General features: G+C 34.1%; 2 protein-coding genes across 2 annotated transcripts; both read left to right on the top strand.

Moving 5' to 3' along the window:
* Nucleotides 1-1272: 1272 nt before the first annotated feature.
* Noc2 (Nucleolar complex protein 2) lies at nt 1273-4922 on the top strand. Its single transcript, XM_076907187.1, has 12 exons — nt 1273-1369; nt 1567-1718; nt 1794-2035; nt 2126-2238; nt 2326-2435; nt 2512-2669; nt 2753-2977; nt 3051-3239; nt 3325-3444; nt 3518-3649; nt 3725-3940; nt 4354-4922. The coding sequence occupies exons 2-12, from the start codon at nt 1574-1576 to the stop codon at nt 4870-4872; spliced, it is 2169 nt and encodes a 722-aa protein (XP_076763302.1). The 5' UTR covers nt 1273-1369; nt 1567-1573; the 3' UTR covers nt 4873-4922.
* A 694-nt stretch (nt 4923-5616) lies between these two features.
* Nucleotides 5617-16398, top strand: LOC143430887 (uncharacterized). The gene is made up of 11 exons (XM_076907363.1): nt 5617-6094; nt 7775-8027; nt 10805-10889; nt 11018-11197; nt 11410-11450; nt 11960-12119; nt 12631-12749; nt 12848-12986; nt 14057-14684; nt 15506-15963; nt 16200-16398. Exons 1-11 carry the CDS (start codon nt 6072-6074, stop codon nt 16361-16363), a joined length of 2250 nt encoding a protein of 749 aa, XP_076763478.1. The 5' UTR covers nt 5617-6071; the 3' UTR covers nt 16364-16398.
* Nucleotides 16399-17640: the final 1242 nt, after the last annotated feature.

Here is a 17640-nt window from a genome sequence, read left to right as displayed (position 1 = left end):
CTGAAAAGCGGAAAATTTCACGACACATAGCTGTATGCAGACCTTCGGTATGTCAGACACTGCATTGCTGACGAACAGGGTGTTTCATAACGTGCATTAATTATTCACACAAGGATGAACAAACTGATAATCGAACGCGACATCGTGTTAAAAATATCGCGTGCCAAGTTGAACATAATTTTAACATTCCTATTGTTGTCGTTTCGTTTACGGATATTATCACGCGTTTAAATAAAGTGAATTATGAAATTATGAAAAATTAATAAAAGACAGTAGATGCAAACGAAATGTGTAGTTAATTTTCTTGATCAAATTTCTTCTGAGATATATTTCAGAAACAACTTTGAACGCGATGATTAAATATTTTTAAAATGAAACTGTCCCCTTTCGAAATACAGTCACAATATAAAATAATGTTTAAAATATTATGCAAATTGTTTTTAAATTTTAGTGACTATGTATTATATTTTAATGTAAACAAGAAAAATAATTGTGTGGTAAATCGAAAAAATCAACAATATTCTTATTATATCGTTATTAATTATATATTCTAATAGTCAGATTATTTTGTAACGACCTACTGTCTGGTTAACACTGGTAGCCGCAGGAAAGTGGTCGTCATGGATGAATTTACACCTATATAAACCGTAGAAACCAATAAAAATTATAAGTACAGGTATAAGCCTCGTAGCCTGTGATACCACTTCAAGTGGTATCAACGTCTCATTTCTTCGTCTTAAAGATGTATTACAGTGCCACATACGAACATGAAATAAAGTTTAATATTTGCAGGGGAATCTTGTAATTGCTCGACTTCGTATCAGGAAATTGATAAGGACCCAAGTAAAGAGCAACGAGAGATAATTGATTACGTGTTTTATGCAACAGCAACAGTAATGCAGATGCACTATCAGTTAAAAAAAGAGCAGCTGACGTGTTATTCAAACAAGCGAAGATGAAGCAGAATAAAAGCATGTTTTACTTTCTTTTCTGCGAACTATATATACACGCTATGTACATAATTTTGTTCAGTTAATCAAATTTTATTTAAAAATATATTTACATACCTTTTTATTTTACACAGAATAAATAAATAAATGTTTCATATGGATTTGTCAAATTTCTTTCCAATATACAATAGTGAATCGAATCGCGTGATTTTAATTTAAACTGCATTTCTGGGGAACCAATCAGCGTGCAATAGTCGAGGATTGGCTGAATACTTGTTTTACTTGGACGATAAAAGTGTTTTCTTTCTTATCAACATCAGATGTTTACGTCAGGCTATGCACGTGGATGCTTGAAATATTGTTTAACGCGATTTTAACTTGCAAGCGTTCAAACTTGAACATAAAGGATATTCAATAGCGTAAGTAAACAATATCCTCCTTTTCTTAATTCTATTTGCACGCGTATTTGTTGAATATTTTTCTTACAATAGTAATGTTAAATTTGAGGGAATGACCAAATTTTTGTAGGTTATTGTATACAGATTTTATAGGTTATACTTAGTACATAAATGTTATTTCTTGGAATTTATTTGTAAGATATTTCTTTTTCTTCCAGTTGCATCATGAAAATGAAACAAGTTAAAACTAAAAAGAAGGCAAAATCATCTGTTATGAAGAAAAAGAAACAATTAAGTAGCACAACTATAGATGACTTTTTTAAACAAAGTGTTCAGGATGAAATGAATGCTAGTGACAATAATAGTTATGGTAAGAACGTGTAAAACAATCATCTACAGAAAAAGTATTGTGTAATTATGTACAATTTTATTTATTACGTGATAGATAAAATCAAAGTTGAAGATGATGCAGAAAGTAGCGAAAATGACATGGATCCAGTGGAACATAAAAGATCTTTGAAAAAGTTGAAAGATACAGATCCAGAATTTTACACATATTTAAAAGAAAATGATAAGAATCTTTTAGAATTTAATATATCAGATGATGACAATGACATTGACGATGATGATGAAAAGTCATCATTGAATGAATTGAATACAAGGCATATACCTGACAAGCAACTGGAGGTATGATAATCAAATCTACATAATCAAAAAAGGAATATTGGAAAAAACTAATGAAAATAATAATTTTTCTGTATATTTTACATATTTAAGGTTGCTAGTGATGAAAGTGATTATGAAGGTGATGAAGACAGTGATGGAAAGAATAAAAGAAAAGTTACATTGCAGTTATTGAAAACGTGGCAAGAAGAAATTCAGAAAGACAAGTAATATTTTATATTTATGATACACAGATATACAATAATATAAATAAATATTGATATACATCTAATATATAATTACAATTTAAATAGGACGTTAAAAACAATTAAATGTGCTGTAGAAGCTTTTCATGCTGCATTACAAAGAGTAGCTGAATCTCCCGACGCAGAATCACTACTGTTTAAAGTGGAGGGTAGTGCAGGTTGGTTTTTTTGTATTTATCATAGGTTTTATAATTAATTATTACTCTTTATTTCGCTAATTAAAGTATTTTTTAGTGTTTAATGGAGTTGTCCAGTTGTGTATACTATATTTACCAGATGCTTTTAAACGATACTTGAAATTGGGACCAGATATTCAGTTCCAAGTTCATAAAGCTAAGAGATTTGTAAAAGTAAAGGGTATTTTGAAGTCGTATCTAACGAATTTAATAAAAGTAAATATTACTACCAATATTCAACTTTTAATTGTTAACTTTAATAATTTTACAATTTATACAAATACATTTCTTTGTTATAGATTCTACAAAACGTAACGTCAACTAATATTCTCACAGTGCTCTTAAAACATTTACATCAAATGTTACCTTATATGCAGTCGTTTTCATCGTTAACTAAACCGTTATTAAGAATATTGTTAAAATTTTGGTCAAGTGGAGAAGAAACTGTTCGGGTTGTTTCTTTTCTAAATATATTACGTATTGCAACTGGTAATCGAGAATCAACTCTAGAAATGTTGTTTAAGGTGAAACAGCTGCCTCTAGTATTTAATATATATAATTAATTTACAGTAACGTTTTTAAATTAATTTATTGCAGGCAATGTATGTAAAATATGTTGAAAATTCTAAATTTGTATCGTTTACAACGTTACCTGGTATTAATTTTATGAGACATTCTTTAGCTGAAATTTATTTGCTCGATAAGAATTTAGCTTATAACCATGCCTTTTTATATATCAGGCAATTAGCTATTCATTTGAGAAATGCTATGACTTTAAAGAAAAAGGTAAAGGTTAAATTAAATAGATTACGTATATTATGTTTTGATTTAATTTTGTATAGTGCGAATAATTTAATTTGAATTTTCGTAGGAACATTTTCAAGCAGTATATAATTGGCAATACATAAATTCGTTGCGTTTTTGGACAGAATTAATAAATTTATCAAAAAGTGACTCCATGTTACGTTCACTTTTGTATCCTCTTGTTCAAGTATGTATTGTTACTTTTAATGTTACAATATGATAGTTAAACGAATATTTTAACGTGTTCCACGTATTTACAGATTATTATCGGGACAATCAAAATGATACCAACGCAACAATATTATCCTCTCAGATTTCACTGTTTACAAATGCTAACAGACATTTCTAAAGAAACTGACACATTTATACCTATATTACCGTTTTTATTAGAGGTATTATATGAAATAATCTCTTGTATTAATTTGAGTTTTGCATATTATGGTATTTCTTTTACTATCTTTTTTTAGATATTAGATTCTTATGATTTTAATAAGAAGCACAAAGCGGTATCGATGAAACCAGTACCCTTTATTTACATCTTAAGGATGTCCAAGTCCCAATTGCAAGAAAATGGATTTAAAGATAATCTTATTGATACTATATATAAACTTATCCTAGAAAATGCTGCTAAAGATAGTCATAGAGTATATTTTCCAGATTTGTACATACCATGTATAATACAGGTAAGTGAATCACGTAATTTTCCATTTACCGGATAAAGCTCGCACTGAACGTAACAATATAATTTTAATATTCGAACACATATCAATATTTATAATATCAACATAGATATGAAATACAGAGCGATAAAAATTGTTAGAACCTTTTTTAACATATATTGGATGTTAAAGTCAATATTTTTTATAATTGTAATGCGCATTATATTATTACTAAAAACAAAAAAATGTTAAATATGTATATCTTACATAGCAGTAGAACAATTGAAATATTTGATATTTTTTTAAGAGCTGAGTGAAGAGGATTTTAGTGCATGAGAATTAGATATGAATGATAGAATAGTTTATGACAATTTTAGTATACACACGCACGCATACACGCGCGCGCGCGCATATATTTTCTTCATTTTTGTTTTCAGTTAAAAGCATTTTTAAAAACATGCCATATCGCGAACTATGGCAGAAAAATGAAGCAATTGTTAGAAAAGATTGAGGAAAACAGAAAGCATATCGAAATAGAACGCAGTAAAACTGTCCTTGATTTGAAAAATATGTCAGAAATAAAGAACTGGGAGAACAAGATAAAGACGCAAGGCACGTCGCTATACAAATTCTATGAATCGTGGATAAAGATCTATCAATCTCAGAAACTTAAATTAGTAACGAAAAATGAAGATATAGCTGAATATAAATTACCAACTATAAGAAAAACGAAGAAAACAAAATCAAGCCAAGAAAGTTCAGACGAAAGTAGCGAGGAAAGTGATTTCGATTTGAGGATAAAATCAGATCAGGGAAAATCTGATCAAGAAGAATCTAGAAAACGTGCTAAGCCAAAGAGGAAAAAATTGAAAGTTCCTGCAAAAGATAATGAGATCGATTTACAGTCAGGAAACACAGATATCGTGCAAGACATAAAGAGTGATGATTGGGACTAAATGTAATTTATTTCATATATGTATGAAAATAAAAGGATATGAATATGAAACAGTATTTTTCAGTTTTCGTTGTTAAGAATTGGGAGCCAGTTATTTATTGCAACGGATATCATTTGGATGGTACGCTCTAGCTTTTTAGGTAGAAATCTTTTTCTTCCGCTATCAAATGACGTATAATGTTTAGAATCCGATCTCTTTGATTAGGAAAAGCGAACTTTATGCTATTTATTTTGGAGACGGTAGAAAGTTTTGCCTATATGTATTTATTATCATGCTTGTTACTTTTGTAACGATAAAAATGAGGAAGTTGTTTGAGAAGAATCACAAATCGTGACGTTATTGAAAGGGTGCTGTAACTTATGTCGCGTAAGGCAACAGCCACCAATTTCTAAGGTGTCGCTTTCTGATAGTCTATTTTTACCGAAGACGACTCAAGGCAGTCGGGAAGTTAGTATAGCGACGGTTAGCTGCTATTATAAAGCACTGTGTGCTCAGCGTGCAGTAATTCATTTAAGTGAACGTTACAGATAAGAAAAAAGATTTCGAAGGAAGAAAAGTAACAGTGATCTTATTTATTGAGGAGGGAAGGTACGAGAGTGATGAAAGAAGCTTGAATAACTGTTAGAGCTTATCCTTTGAGGGAACGATAGAGTGTTTGGAGTCACACCGCTCGAAGAGGACTCAGCTACGTACGTAGGTGAATCGGAAAAAAGAAAAATAAATCCTTGTTTAAACAATCTAACCAAATGATCGTAGCTCTCTCTCACTCAGAATCGCGAGAAATTTATGATAGTCTGTCGGATGCAAAAATAAATGCCAGTTTCGCGCTCGGTTTTCTCTGTATAAATTCGAAGCATCGGTGGACCCAGTATCGGGCGATACTGGTGACCGCTAGCCGCTAAGTGTTGTTGCGCTGACGAAGTTACCGCGATTGTGTGTGCCTAGTCGGCCACTTGATGTGCCCAACCAGCTACGTGCGTGCGTGCCAGAGAACATTTTGTAAGATGCGATTTTGTCTCTTATGGCGAGGGAGCCTTCGTCGTGAGATTCATCCACTTTTCTACCTCGGGTTACTTCGTCCGGTGTATAGTACGCGCGCGCGTTACGTAAATCCGTAAAGAAAAATACTTTAGCGAGAGGGAAAATCACTGCAGGATAAGGAAGGAGAAAAACGAGCGAACTGTGCGCAGAACATCGAAATGAGGAGGGCACCGTTCGATAAGTAAACTCTCATTTTCCTCGTTCACTTTGAAAGGAAATTAGGAAGAAGGAGAAAATTAGCGGGAGAACAATGTTTTGCCGATCTGATGCTTTTTCTAAAAAAAATTCTGCGTTACATCTTGCCGCGAAGGACGTAATTTTAAATTGCGCGATACTTTCGTATCTGAAATAAACAGAGAATTGCTAAATACACTGTCTTGAAATACAAGCGGTCACGTTTGTCAACAATTTTCCGATAATCTTCTTTGTAGTAACCTTATTTTCTGATAATCTTTTAATAGCAATCTTAAGTGCAAAATACGTTTGCTTTCTTTTCTAGCAGAAGCTATCAGGAAATTTGTACACTAACAGAAAGTTAGCGCAATTTTCCATCATTCGAAATGCTTTCCCCTCTAATTCGTTCAGGTTTGAAGCATTCGACGTTCTGCCGAAGAATCTATTTAAAGCACAAATAGATCAGTCACGTTACTCATACTTAAAATCAATAAATTATTTTACGTTACGAAGAATGTTAAAGTCACGTAATGTTATTAATTTGTTAAGCTACTAGCTCTTTAACAATAAATTTTTTTAAAATGTATTCTTACCTGGATTAAGGTAAATTATAATTTTCCATTGATTGAAAGTATATTGTAAATTCGTATATTGTATGAAAAATTAAAAATTAAAATCGTGTAACGCTATTAGCATAAAAAGTATAATTTAGATTAGCAATAGACCAAAATATCGATGGAAGCTGTTGGTAATAACAAAGTTCTTCTTATATTAATCTGCGTATGACTTGTGCAGAATTATTTCACTTACGAAATTAGGTAAAACTGTTTACGATTGGCTTGAAATGTTAGCTTATATTTTAGACCCTAACGTTCAGATATTTATAACATATGTAATGTGCATTACAGTCTATTCGGTTAGTTTTTCCAATCAACTTGGTTTCTAATAAATACAGCACCGATAGTACGCCCTGAACGCGACCGCTCAAACTGTTACTGCGTATTACGTTACAACAGATAAATTTAGCATTTCTTTTGCACAGAACCTCATTGTACCACTGCCAATACTGCAACACGGAATTAATTGACTGCTTGGAAGAGAACCAATTCCCTTCAGGAAAAAATTCAGTTGTACGAAAATGTCGTACAAAATCCGGATAATTTTTGGAATTTATTTGCACGTTTGGTCGCACTAGTTATGTTAACGAAGTACACGTAGAAGTTTATAAAGTTGCATTTCTCTGATTTTTGAAAAACGAACTTTGCTAGAATTTTTCTATTACAGGAAATACACTTTTTTATCTGTATACAATTTACGAATCAACCTCTTCCATTTTGCCACAGTTTCGCTCTTCTTCTTGTTCTTCTTCTTCTTCTTCCTTTTATTATTCCGTAGTTAGACGATGCATAACATCTTAATTAATGTGCAATGATCAGTGCTTATACTCACTTTGTATTAATGGTAATATTAATATCTTTTTCAAAGCAAATAGTGCCATTGTTTACTTTAAATGCACGCAAATGTAGAAATAATTATCTTTCACAGGTTTTGATTGCTACGCTGAAAAGGTTTCGCATTACATAATAATTTTGTAATAGACTAGTTAAAAAGATACACAAATATCGAATATTGCAAACACTGAACGGTTTAAGCAGAAACGTAGACTAAACAGCTATCATTTCGGCAGATACAATAACACGAAGCAGAAAATTTCGAGCAACACGTATAGTTCGTACAGTGCCGCGTCTGAAAATTTCAAAGATGCGGGGTACAAGTATAGCGTGAATTACAGTAACGTGCAAGAGAAAAACTATCTGCAACGAAGCTTTTCCGCGGATAATGTAATACGTTCCCGTGGTTTTAAGCCCTCTGACAGGCACGACCCCGTGAAAAGGAATTTTCTTGAGCATCTTACCACGAAAATATTGCATTTCGACATGGTGAGTATTCGTTTTACGATTATTAACTATAAACTTATTTAGAAAGCTTAACATCCCAGAAGATGATTGTTGGAAAGATTTTGTGCAGATGAACAGGGATCTATCGCTTGATTCTCGATCTCTCCAACATTTCTGTGTTTGTGTTATCCCAAATGTACTGTTATTTTGTGTATTCTGCTCAAGCAGGATTTCTGAACAATATTTTTTGAATATATACAGCGCTGACTCGAATCGTTTCGATATTACGTCGCTTCTATTACAGAAGCGATGAGTGTTTTTCAATTTTCAAAGATCCACCAGCGAGCCATCGTCTGTCATATTTAAAACCAGTTCAAGATACTGCAATTATGTAATCTAAGGAACTGTAATCGCAGTAAAACTTCAGCTACTGATATTCACAAATTATGCAATTATGTCGTGCAATATCGCGAGCAATAATGTCGCATAAGTTGAGAAGGATTCACGCAAAAAATAGTACTAATAACGCGCAAAGTATATAGTTTCGCTTAAGTGTACGTACGTTGTCCCAAAAGTGTTTTATTTCGGGACCAGCGGCGAACCAATCGCATTAGAAATTCAAGCTAATTTTGTGTGCGTGTGTGTGCGCTGCTTTCCGCGGCTTCGAGCTAAAAAAAATAATACAAAAAAACGTGCGATTGATAAATGCGAATCGTTTATCACGTGTCGCGAATTCCGCGTACGTGAAAATAGCAATGATCGAAGAGGTTTAAACTGGAAACGAAAGACATATAGCTGAGTGCCGTGTATTTAAACTGTTCGAAGAGGTACAGGATAATATCTCGCAGTTGTGAAGATAATGCGAAGTGTTATCTTTGTCTACAATTGGACTTTAATGTGCTAACGAAACAGAAGCAGCGATTGAGAGGTATTATTGATGAATTGATTGGAAAACTTGAAAACATTTTTCGACTATTCGTAGAGATTTCATTCTATATATCGTCAAATAACAATCGCTAAACCTCATCGACCATGGACCCTGCCAATTGGCAACTGCTTCTCAGACATAACCTAACAACTATCGATCGTTCCGTAGCAATTCGATGTCAAAGTCTTTTTGTGGATTTAGCAATTCTATTCTCAAATTTATAGCCATGAAATTTCATATGAAGTAAACCTCTATCTTAGAGAAGATCAAATAAATTCTTTACTCCACGTCCCGCATCAGAAAAGTAGAGGAAATGTGCTACAAACCAACGAGTTTATTATAATCGTGACCACAAGAAAGGAAAACGAATATATGTAAATCAGATTATGACTAATTTGTGTTTACATCTCTAATATCTCAATATCATTCCTACAATAAATGCTTTTGCGCTCTTACTGGTCTCTTATGTTTACAACCAGGGAATAATCACCCTGTGATAGGATTAGACAGCATCACGTTGTTTATCACTGAAATGAAAATAAACTAACTAACTTAACTTAAGTTAGACTATATTAGATAGAAAATAGATTAGATATATGTGGATAGAAAATAGACTGACTAACCAATCGATTTCACTTAAAAATTAACAAAATTTAGAAACCTAGAACTCTAGAAACTAACAAAATCTAACTTTATACGCTAAAAGCTAGGAATGGAATTCCATATATTTGGAAGAAAGTTTCTCAATCCCGTTTATGTTCAAAAACAAGAAAGAACTAATAAACGGTAGCTTAAAAAGCTGTCAGTATTGTTCATCAGCTGAATAAGACTATGTTGGTCTAATGGTGTCAAATCGTTTCCTCGTGGTCTTTAAGATATCACTCGAAGGCATTCATAAACCTTACAAGCCATTCCGTATCACAAGTGTGTGTCTATGAAAAGTATAACATAAAAGTATCATCACGCGATATCGTTAGCTTGATTAACTAATCGTTCTGGCATCTACAGATCTCTGATTAACTAATCGTTCTGGCATCTAGAATCTCAAACAACGATACATCGGATACAACAACGGTACTAACATCGATTGTGCGAATTGTAACAGCGATATCTGATCATGCTGGAACTCACACATTTATCCTCGACCTACTGCTGACTATTGAACGTGCCTTTCGAGATTTAATTTTCTAACAAAGTATTTTACTATTTACCAAATTACAGAGCTTAAAGTGCTCCTTACTCCTTTTTTCTATGCCTGCTATTTATTTTTTTTCTATGCAACACGATGTCGCTAATGGATTGATAATTTAGAGTTGAATCACTTTTGTTCGTTGTAACAGTGAGGGTGCGTTGTTAGTGCAACAGTAATGAGTTAATCTTTCGAAAAACTCTCTTTTTCTATTCCTTTGCGATGATACGTGGTGAGGCGTTCTATAAATGGCATAACAGGCAATTTATTTTCGTTATAAATTTAATCTTACATGATATGGTAGAAAAGTATCGAAACTCTTCGCAATAGAAATCACCAGCTGGTTTCAATGAGTGCAAAATATCGAACAAGATTCGAGGCAGTCGAAAGAGACGAAGCACTTGTAGTATCAATTTTTTTTATCAAAGAAAATCAAATAGAAGAAAATTCGTGACTGACTGTCTCAATTTGCGTTCCATTTTTTCCAACTTGTAGCTTTTTCTGGACAAGAGAAACCTGTTAAATTGTTTCAACGTGTAATAAATTTATCGTACAACACATTTCGTTTGCACTATTGCTATCATAATGAGATACTTTGTACAATTTATTAAATCTTATCAATTTTACGATTCTGTCGCACTCAAAAATTGTAAAGCATTCTATAGACGATTAACCAATGATTAATTTATTTTTATTCCAAAGGAGAATAATGAAAGTGCACCGGTCAACTTGCAAAAATTACTCACACCCGCCTCAGATTCACAGGGCATCATGCAATCGAAAAACAGTAAGTTTCCAACGAAACGGATAAGTGCATAACAGTTTAACACAAATCATAATTAATAGGGAACTTGTGACGATTGTTGCAATACGATGATGCGGAACAAATAGATTGAAATGTGTATTGCTTTTTAGGAAAAATGTTTGCATCCTCGTACTTTTATGCACCAACGCATCCGACTGTCGAGGATCAAGTTGAACTCGCTCGACGAATTTCACATTCGTTGAGTGACGTAAAAAATATGAAAAGTAAAGGTCAATCCATGTATGTGAATAGAAAGAAACGTTCAGTTAAATGGATCCACGATGGTAATGGTACGTATGTACACGATACGCATAGATGTGCGTTACCTAAAAAATAGTGACAATAATTATAATAATCTATCAATTATATTGATATACATAAATTAAGTAAGAGCTGTATCTACGAAGAGAGATAAGAAAAATAGGAGAAACCGTTATAATTAATTGTAATTTCTGCAAATGTTTCTAAATTTGTTGAGCTCATTTGAATGAATGTGTTACAGGTGTTGAGGATGCAGAAGAACCTTTGACTCCTGTTCACAGAGTAAGTGGTGTGTGTTCAAAATTGCAGTGCATATTTTTATATATTCTCATAAACTAAGCAATTAATCAAGTATCATTTTTATTACTAGATATCAGCTTAAGTTAAAAACATTTTTCTAACTATACAGGTGCACATGTGCTTACATGTGTTTCTAATAAATATGATACTTACAAATAAATACTATATTTAAGTATAAAGTGATATGTGCGTGTGTGTGTGTATATAAAATAGATATAATTTAATCTGTACGAAATTTAATAATACTAAGAACATTTATTGCGCATAAAAGTAAAACTGTCTATCGAAATGAAGTAAATCGATAACAAACAGTGGAGGATAAATAAGTGTAAAAACTAACATACTAAAGAAATAATTGTTTAGGATATTGCTGTTCATAGTAGTTAGTAAATTACAATCGGACAAATATTTATGGTGTATGTAGCGTTTGTTATAGCAGTATGTTAAGTCGAACGTGCAGTATATTTTGCTATAAACTGTTTTTTTAATAGGATAAAATTCCTCTGAAATGCATGATGAACCCGCATGGGAAAGTATTGGACATCCATGGTATTCAGGCTTTGGGCGAGGAAGTAAACATTGAACCAATGCCAAAAAATCCCGAGAAACTTTTCGATATTGTTCGTGATTTAAATAATCAAAGAGGACGCGGTAATCAAGAGACATTATTTGATATTAACGGTCTTTTTTATACCAGTATAGCTACATCTCATTGGATCGACGTCGTTCTAAATACTTTTAACAAATATTTTTAACCCTTCCGCTGTGCGGCATTTGTTTACACAGTTCTCTTAAAAAACGAGGACACTTTGTCGCTTATATTTAGCTACGTTCGTTCGTATCTCATCACGACTTTCGTTGAATCATTTTTTTGCAATCGTTATCAGACGATCTGTGTTAATAACTATCTAAAATAAACAATCCGTTTGTCTTCTGTATTTTACAAGCTCGCGGTAAGTTAAAGATCGCTTCTTTTTTTTTTTTTATTTTAGTAACACGAGCAATGCAAAAGTGTTAAGAACCAAGTAAAAAAAAAAGCAATATCTTATCGTCTACAATCGCGCAGTTTTGAAAAGCACAGTTGAAAAAATAATCACGCAGTGCAAGGGTTAAGGTAATTGGCTCGTTCTGCGGATAATTTGAACAGAAAAATGATTTCTAGGTGCGGAGATATTCGCTAAGCGCAGAAAAAGATCGGAAAAGTGGATCGTAGACAGAGATCAATCGCAAACACCCGGCACACCTGGCACGCCAAAAATACAAACCTACGCAGGCAAACCGGTAACATTCGCTCCGAGAACTTAAACAACAACCTATCCTCGATCGTTCGAGTGGCGGATGGAACATTAATAAGACGAAATTAAATTGCTGAATTGCAGGAAATGAACGGCAGTTCGACGTTTGCAACTCTACCTCCGCTTACAACACCTTTAGCGCCGGAAGCGAGCATCGAGAAACCGTTTTACAATCCTTTCACCGTGGACCTGAGCCTAGACAGCACAAATCCACCCGTTACAGGTGCGTGAATCCCAAACGAGACTCTATTTTCTTTATCCTACGCAATCTAGTTGGCACGCTTTTTATTTGGCAACGCTTCGCGTTATTATACTCTTGTTTGCTCGATTCGTTTCCGCGCCGTAAACAAACAGCTAACAATCTCAAAGTAGTTGAATTCTAGCTAGCTGGATTAAATCGTGTTCAGTTTTAGACGGGTTTCGCTTTAAATCGATCCTTCGGATCTGCACAGACTTCAGATTCGATCTGTTTCAACTAGAACCCACCTCTATGAAACTAGTGCCACGTTATTTCCACGCGTGCCGATGTTAAATTAGTCTGCGTTAAAGCTTCTTCAAGGGTTCAACAACCTAGAGGGCTTCAATTGGCAAACGACATCGATGTTATCCAATCGATGCGGGACTACCGCTGCATTCTTTTTCATTCTATATCTAAAATAAACAACGACCTGCACGACGTTGTTCTTGCCAATGCGTGGCTTTTGCTATCTGTACTTTCAATACTGTTCGCTGAAAATGTTTAACCATCAGATTTGATTTCGTTCACATCAAAAGGAACATAATATAGCCGTTTGCTCCTCAATTGCATTTAATGATATATTAAAATACGATTATTCTCAGTTAATAACAATTGCAAATTTTCATTTTAGGCAATTTACATTTTATCAATCACGCGAATAACGTACACGAGACTGTTTCTTTAAATTATAGTAAATTTTTATATATACGTGATATGCATTTTCATGTGGTATTCTATCAGGTTTCAATGGATTTGCAATAAGACAGTTTAACGAAGCCATCTTATATATTACATTACTTCAACGTTAGCTAATTAGATCTTGACTGATATAGTAATGTTCATAGCGAAGAACAATCATAAAATTTTATTTTTTCTGTTTCACGTATCGTTTTACTTCGAAGAATCATCAATTCAATGTTTTCTTCGAACCATTATCGAACATTCTGTGCACGCAGCGGTGAACAAATCGTCAATTCTACAAACGTTTCCCACTAATTATCGCAAGAGATCATTCTGGCACTTTAAACCATCATAGTTTCGTGTGAACGTTCCAGGCAGAAATCAATTTCGATGTAACGGTAAAGAGTGCAGCCATTCGACCGAGGTGAAAAAGATTTACCTAAGGGAAGTGGCCGTTGGCACTGACAACGATTTCCCGTTTGACAAATCCCGATCGTCGATAGTTGAGAAGTCACGTCGAATCAGTTTCGAGCCTGATATCGAGCGGCATAACATCTATAACGGCAGAGATAACGCTAACAAAAACACGACAACATCGATTGCCACTAACAGATGCGATCATAACTTTAACAAGGCTTCGCTGAACAAATATCATTCTTCTAATGCGCAGCACGTTACTAACAAAGAGATTAAAAGTTATGCGAAAGAGGAACGAACGACGGAGCGTGTAAAGAGTGCGATTAACGAGAAAGAAAAGTTCATGAACGGTCAACGAGCGACCGGTCAACGAGCGACCGATAACGAAGAAAGCGAGTACACGCCGATCCCAGTCAAACAATTGATACAGGAGTTCGAGAAAACGTGTAGACCGGTTTTACAATATAAACAGATCAGTCCAAAGGTAATTCCTATCGTGCAGCAATCTCCATTCGATAATGATCTAACGCGATTCTTTGAAACACGGAACTCCGTTAAGTACAACACGGAAGAGGAGCACAGGAGGTGAGACCAAATGAGATCCACGGTCCCGAATCAATTAACCACCTGTTCTGTTAAATGAAATTCTATGCTCGACTATTTTATCGATCGTCGATTCGAGGATCGCTACCCTTTCGACCTTCGTCTGGTTCTCCAATAAAAATTACTCATTATCTGAACTTAAGGTTTAAAACGTCAAACGTTACTCTTCTTGTCACTCTGGTAGATATGAAATTTCTTCTTTTTATTCCTATCTTTGATCGCTCTGCGACTACAAGATAACATGAATAATGCAGCTTATCTTCGCGGTTGTAGATAGAGGAAAGTTTAATAACGAATTTCAATTTTGGGGGAGAGGTATGGGAGCAGAGGCGAGAGTACATAGTACAATTTCTCATCTGTACTAGTAATCTGTAATCAAGGAGAAATTAGAGTTATTATCATTTCAATAGTCTGTAATCTTGTCGAACAACCATGCATCGAGCGCATGTGTTGCCATATTACGTTACAATCATTTCTTTTCGTTCCATTTATCATTTTGCGCATTCATTCTTAATTCATTTCTCGTATTAATTTTATTTAAAATCTACGCGTTAAAAAAATAGCAAATAGTAATGGTACACACGATTTTGACTAATAAATAAATTCATTTACACTACTAATAAATTATCATACTATCGACGAAATAGGGCATTTCAACGGCGATCACCATTTTTATAGTACTATTTCCGTTTAGAAGCGAGAAAATGCGTGGAATTTCATTTGATTGATACAATTCTGTTTAGTCGAGAGTCTGAAGGGACTCATAATTTCACTTTTACACGCGATTGCAATTTACGATACAGAATAGCCGAGCAGCAAAGATACCAGGAGCTTGTAAATCTTCAGCAGCGTCGTAGCAATGGTTACATGTCCACTGACGATACGGAATACACGACCGACGAGACTGATTCCCAGGCGAACGATTACAGCGAGGAAATGATCTACCGCGAGAAATCCGAGTGCTCGAGTTTGATGAACGGCGAGCAGGAATATTCTTCGACGTATCGCGAGGAATGTTCTAGTCGACGTCGATCGGTGACATCCGAGGAAGTTGAGAATTTCTGTAACAACGAGAACGGGAAGTACCTAAACACAGAGGCAGAGGTGCCTTTGGAAGCGAAATCGTTGCTGCTCTCGATGATAGCTTCTCAAGAGGACATCTTGGAGACTATCAAGCATTTACGTAGCACGCCAATTCTGGACAATCTTTTGCATGGCGTTTCGCCTGACTGCAAGTTCGGTGACATATGTCCGGATGTAGGCAAGTTAACACGCATGCGCTTCTATTTCTTTAATCGCTAACATATTACCATTTATTATTATTATTATCATTAATCATCCTTGCATTCATTTTACACGATCTTGCGTAAAGTTGTGGTTACGTGGAGAACGTACAAGTAAATTTATCGCTTAAGATCAACATATCATTGCTATATGTAGTGCACAAAATGTATAAGTAGACGTGTAACATTTAAGAAGGTTTTGTTTGTTTTACAGGCAAAAAACTGTACGAGAACAATACCTACACTGGGCCAAAACTTGCTAGCGTCCACAACCTAACGAATTACAATACTGCACCCCGTGGCTGGAACCAATCCTTGACCTATTATCGGCCAATAAAATTCGAGAAACCGCAAGAGATTGTTTATTCTGATTTTTAAGCATAACTCGAATGATTATTACATTTGGTATTCGAGTACGTTCTGCTAGTGATGTAATCAAATAGTTCGATTAAGCTTTAATCTGGTCAGAATTGAAGGCGAGATATTTAATTTCAGAAAACGAAAGTATCATTAAGGATTTTGCTCTTCGAATGTCAGACTGCAGACCATTTACACTTTTTCCTTCGTTTAACAGCGAATTCGTAGCTGCTTTCAGTTTGTCAGACACAAGGATAACAATGCAACCAGAAATATCGCAAACGTATTAATAATTCTATATTTAAAGAATTGTACAGTACACACGTATAGTGTATCTACTCTGAGGCTTCGTTTTGTTTGATGTAGCTACTTCTCTTCCGATTTACTCTTTATTTATGCTTCTCAGCGGTGTTGTTGCATTTTACTTTCTCATTGATTGTTATGTCAAGAATGTTGTTTCCGTAATGGTAAAATGTACTTTGAAATATACATATTTATCTTATTCGGTGACAAAGCGTAATTTTCAAAAGACCTGAACTCCTCGTGTTCGCTTTAAATTGTTTCAGTAGCAAGATACTGTAATGAAAATATTTTGTATCGAATTGTTCGTGTCTCGTTACCTAAATGTTAATTGAATTTAAAGAACACTTTAAAATATAATGTAGATTGGATGTTATATTTGTAGGTATTAAGTATTCAAACGCCAGATTTACATTCGAATCAATTAGAGGCACGATTGAACGACTTCTATCACGATATGAATTAATTGGTGCCAATTCATTTCCTGTATTAACTGAAGCAAACAGAATGGTGGTGGAAAAATTGGAAGAATACTTTAAGTCTTTAGATAACAAATACTCGTATCGCAGCAGGAGACATCAATGTAAAACTTATCAACCCATGGAACTAAGAAGAATAAACTATTCTAATAGGAATAATAATGAAGAGATGAACAAACTGCATTTTAAATGTCGATACGTATCGGGTTATAACATAAATGCTGATTATGCAATTACTTTGAACTTTTTTTCAATCTTATCGAGTTATCCACAAATGATAATTACTTCATTGACAAAGCCAGAGCGCGAACAAATTGCAAGTTTAAAGAAGGATAAAAAATGCGATAACTCCAGCTTAAGTAAAATCACTCAACTTGATGGCAATCATCTTTCTGCGACTACTATGCATAATGGGTGATATTACACAAATGTATAATATTATTTATATACTTGGACACTAGATTGTTTGTATGCTAACAGATTTCAGAAGTGCCATTTTTTCCCCTAATCAAATCAAAT

The sequence above is a fragment of the Xylocopa sonorina genome, chromosome 15, assembly GCF_050948175.1.
Source record: "Xylocopa sonorina isolate GNS202 chromosome 15, iyXylSono1_principal, whole genome shotgun sequence".
In the NCBI taxonomy this organism is placed as follows: Eukaryota; Metazoa; Arthropoda; class Insecta; order Hymenoptera; family Apidae; genus Xylocopa; species Xylocopa sonorina.
Note: the sequence above shows the minus strand (reverse complement) of the source record. Positions and strands in the feature narration are given on the sequence as shown.

Bases quoted from the DNA above. Each gene is read 5' to 3' on its own strand.
- Noc2 (XM_076907187.1), top strand. From the start codon at position 1,574: ATGAAAATGAAACAAGTTAAAACTAAAAAGAAGGCAAAATCATCTGTT. The intron at 2,436-2,511 runs GTTGGTTTTTTT...AGTATTTTTTAG, and splicing joins TAAAGTGGAGGGTAGTGCAG to TGTTTAATGGAGTTGTCCAG. The intron at 2,978-3,050 runs GTGAAACAGCTG...AATTTATTGCAG, and splicing joins CTCTAGAAATGTTGTTTAAG to GCAATGTATGTAAAATATGT.
- LOC143430887 (XM_076907363.1), top strand. From the start codon at position 6,072: ATGAGGAGGGCACCGTTCGATAA. The intron at 12,987-14,056 runs GTGCGTGAATCC...TGAACGTTCCAG, and splicing joins CACAAATCCACCCGTTACAG to GCAGAAATCAATTTCGATGT. The intron at 15,964-16,199 runs GCAAGTTAACAC...TTTGTTTTACAG, and splicing joins TGACATATGTCCGGATGTAG to GCAAAAAACTGTACGAGAAC.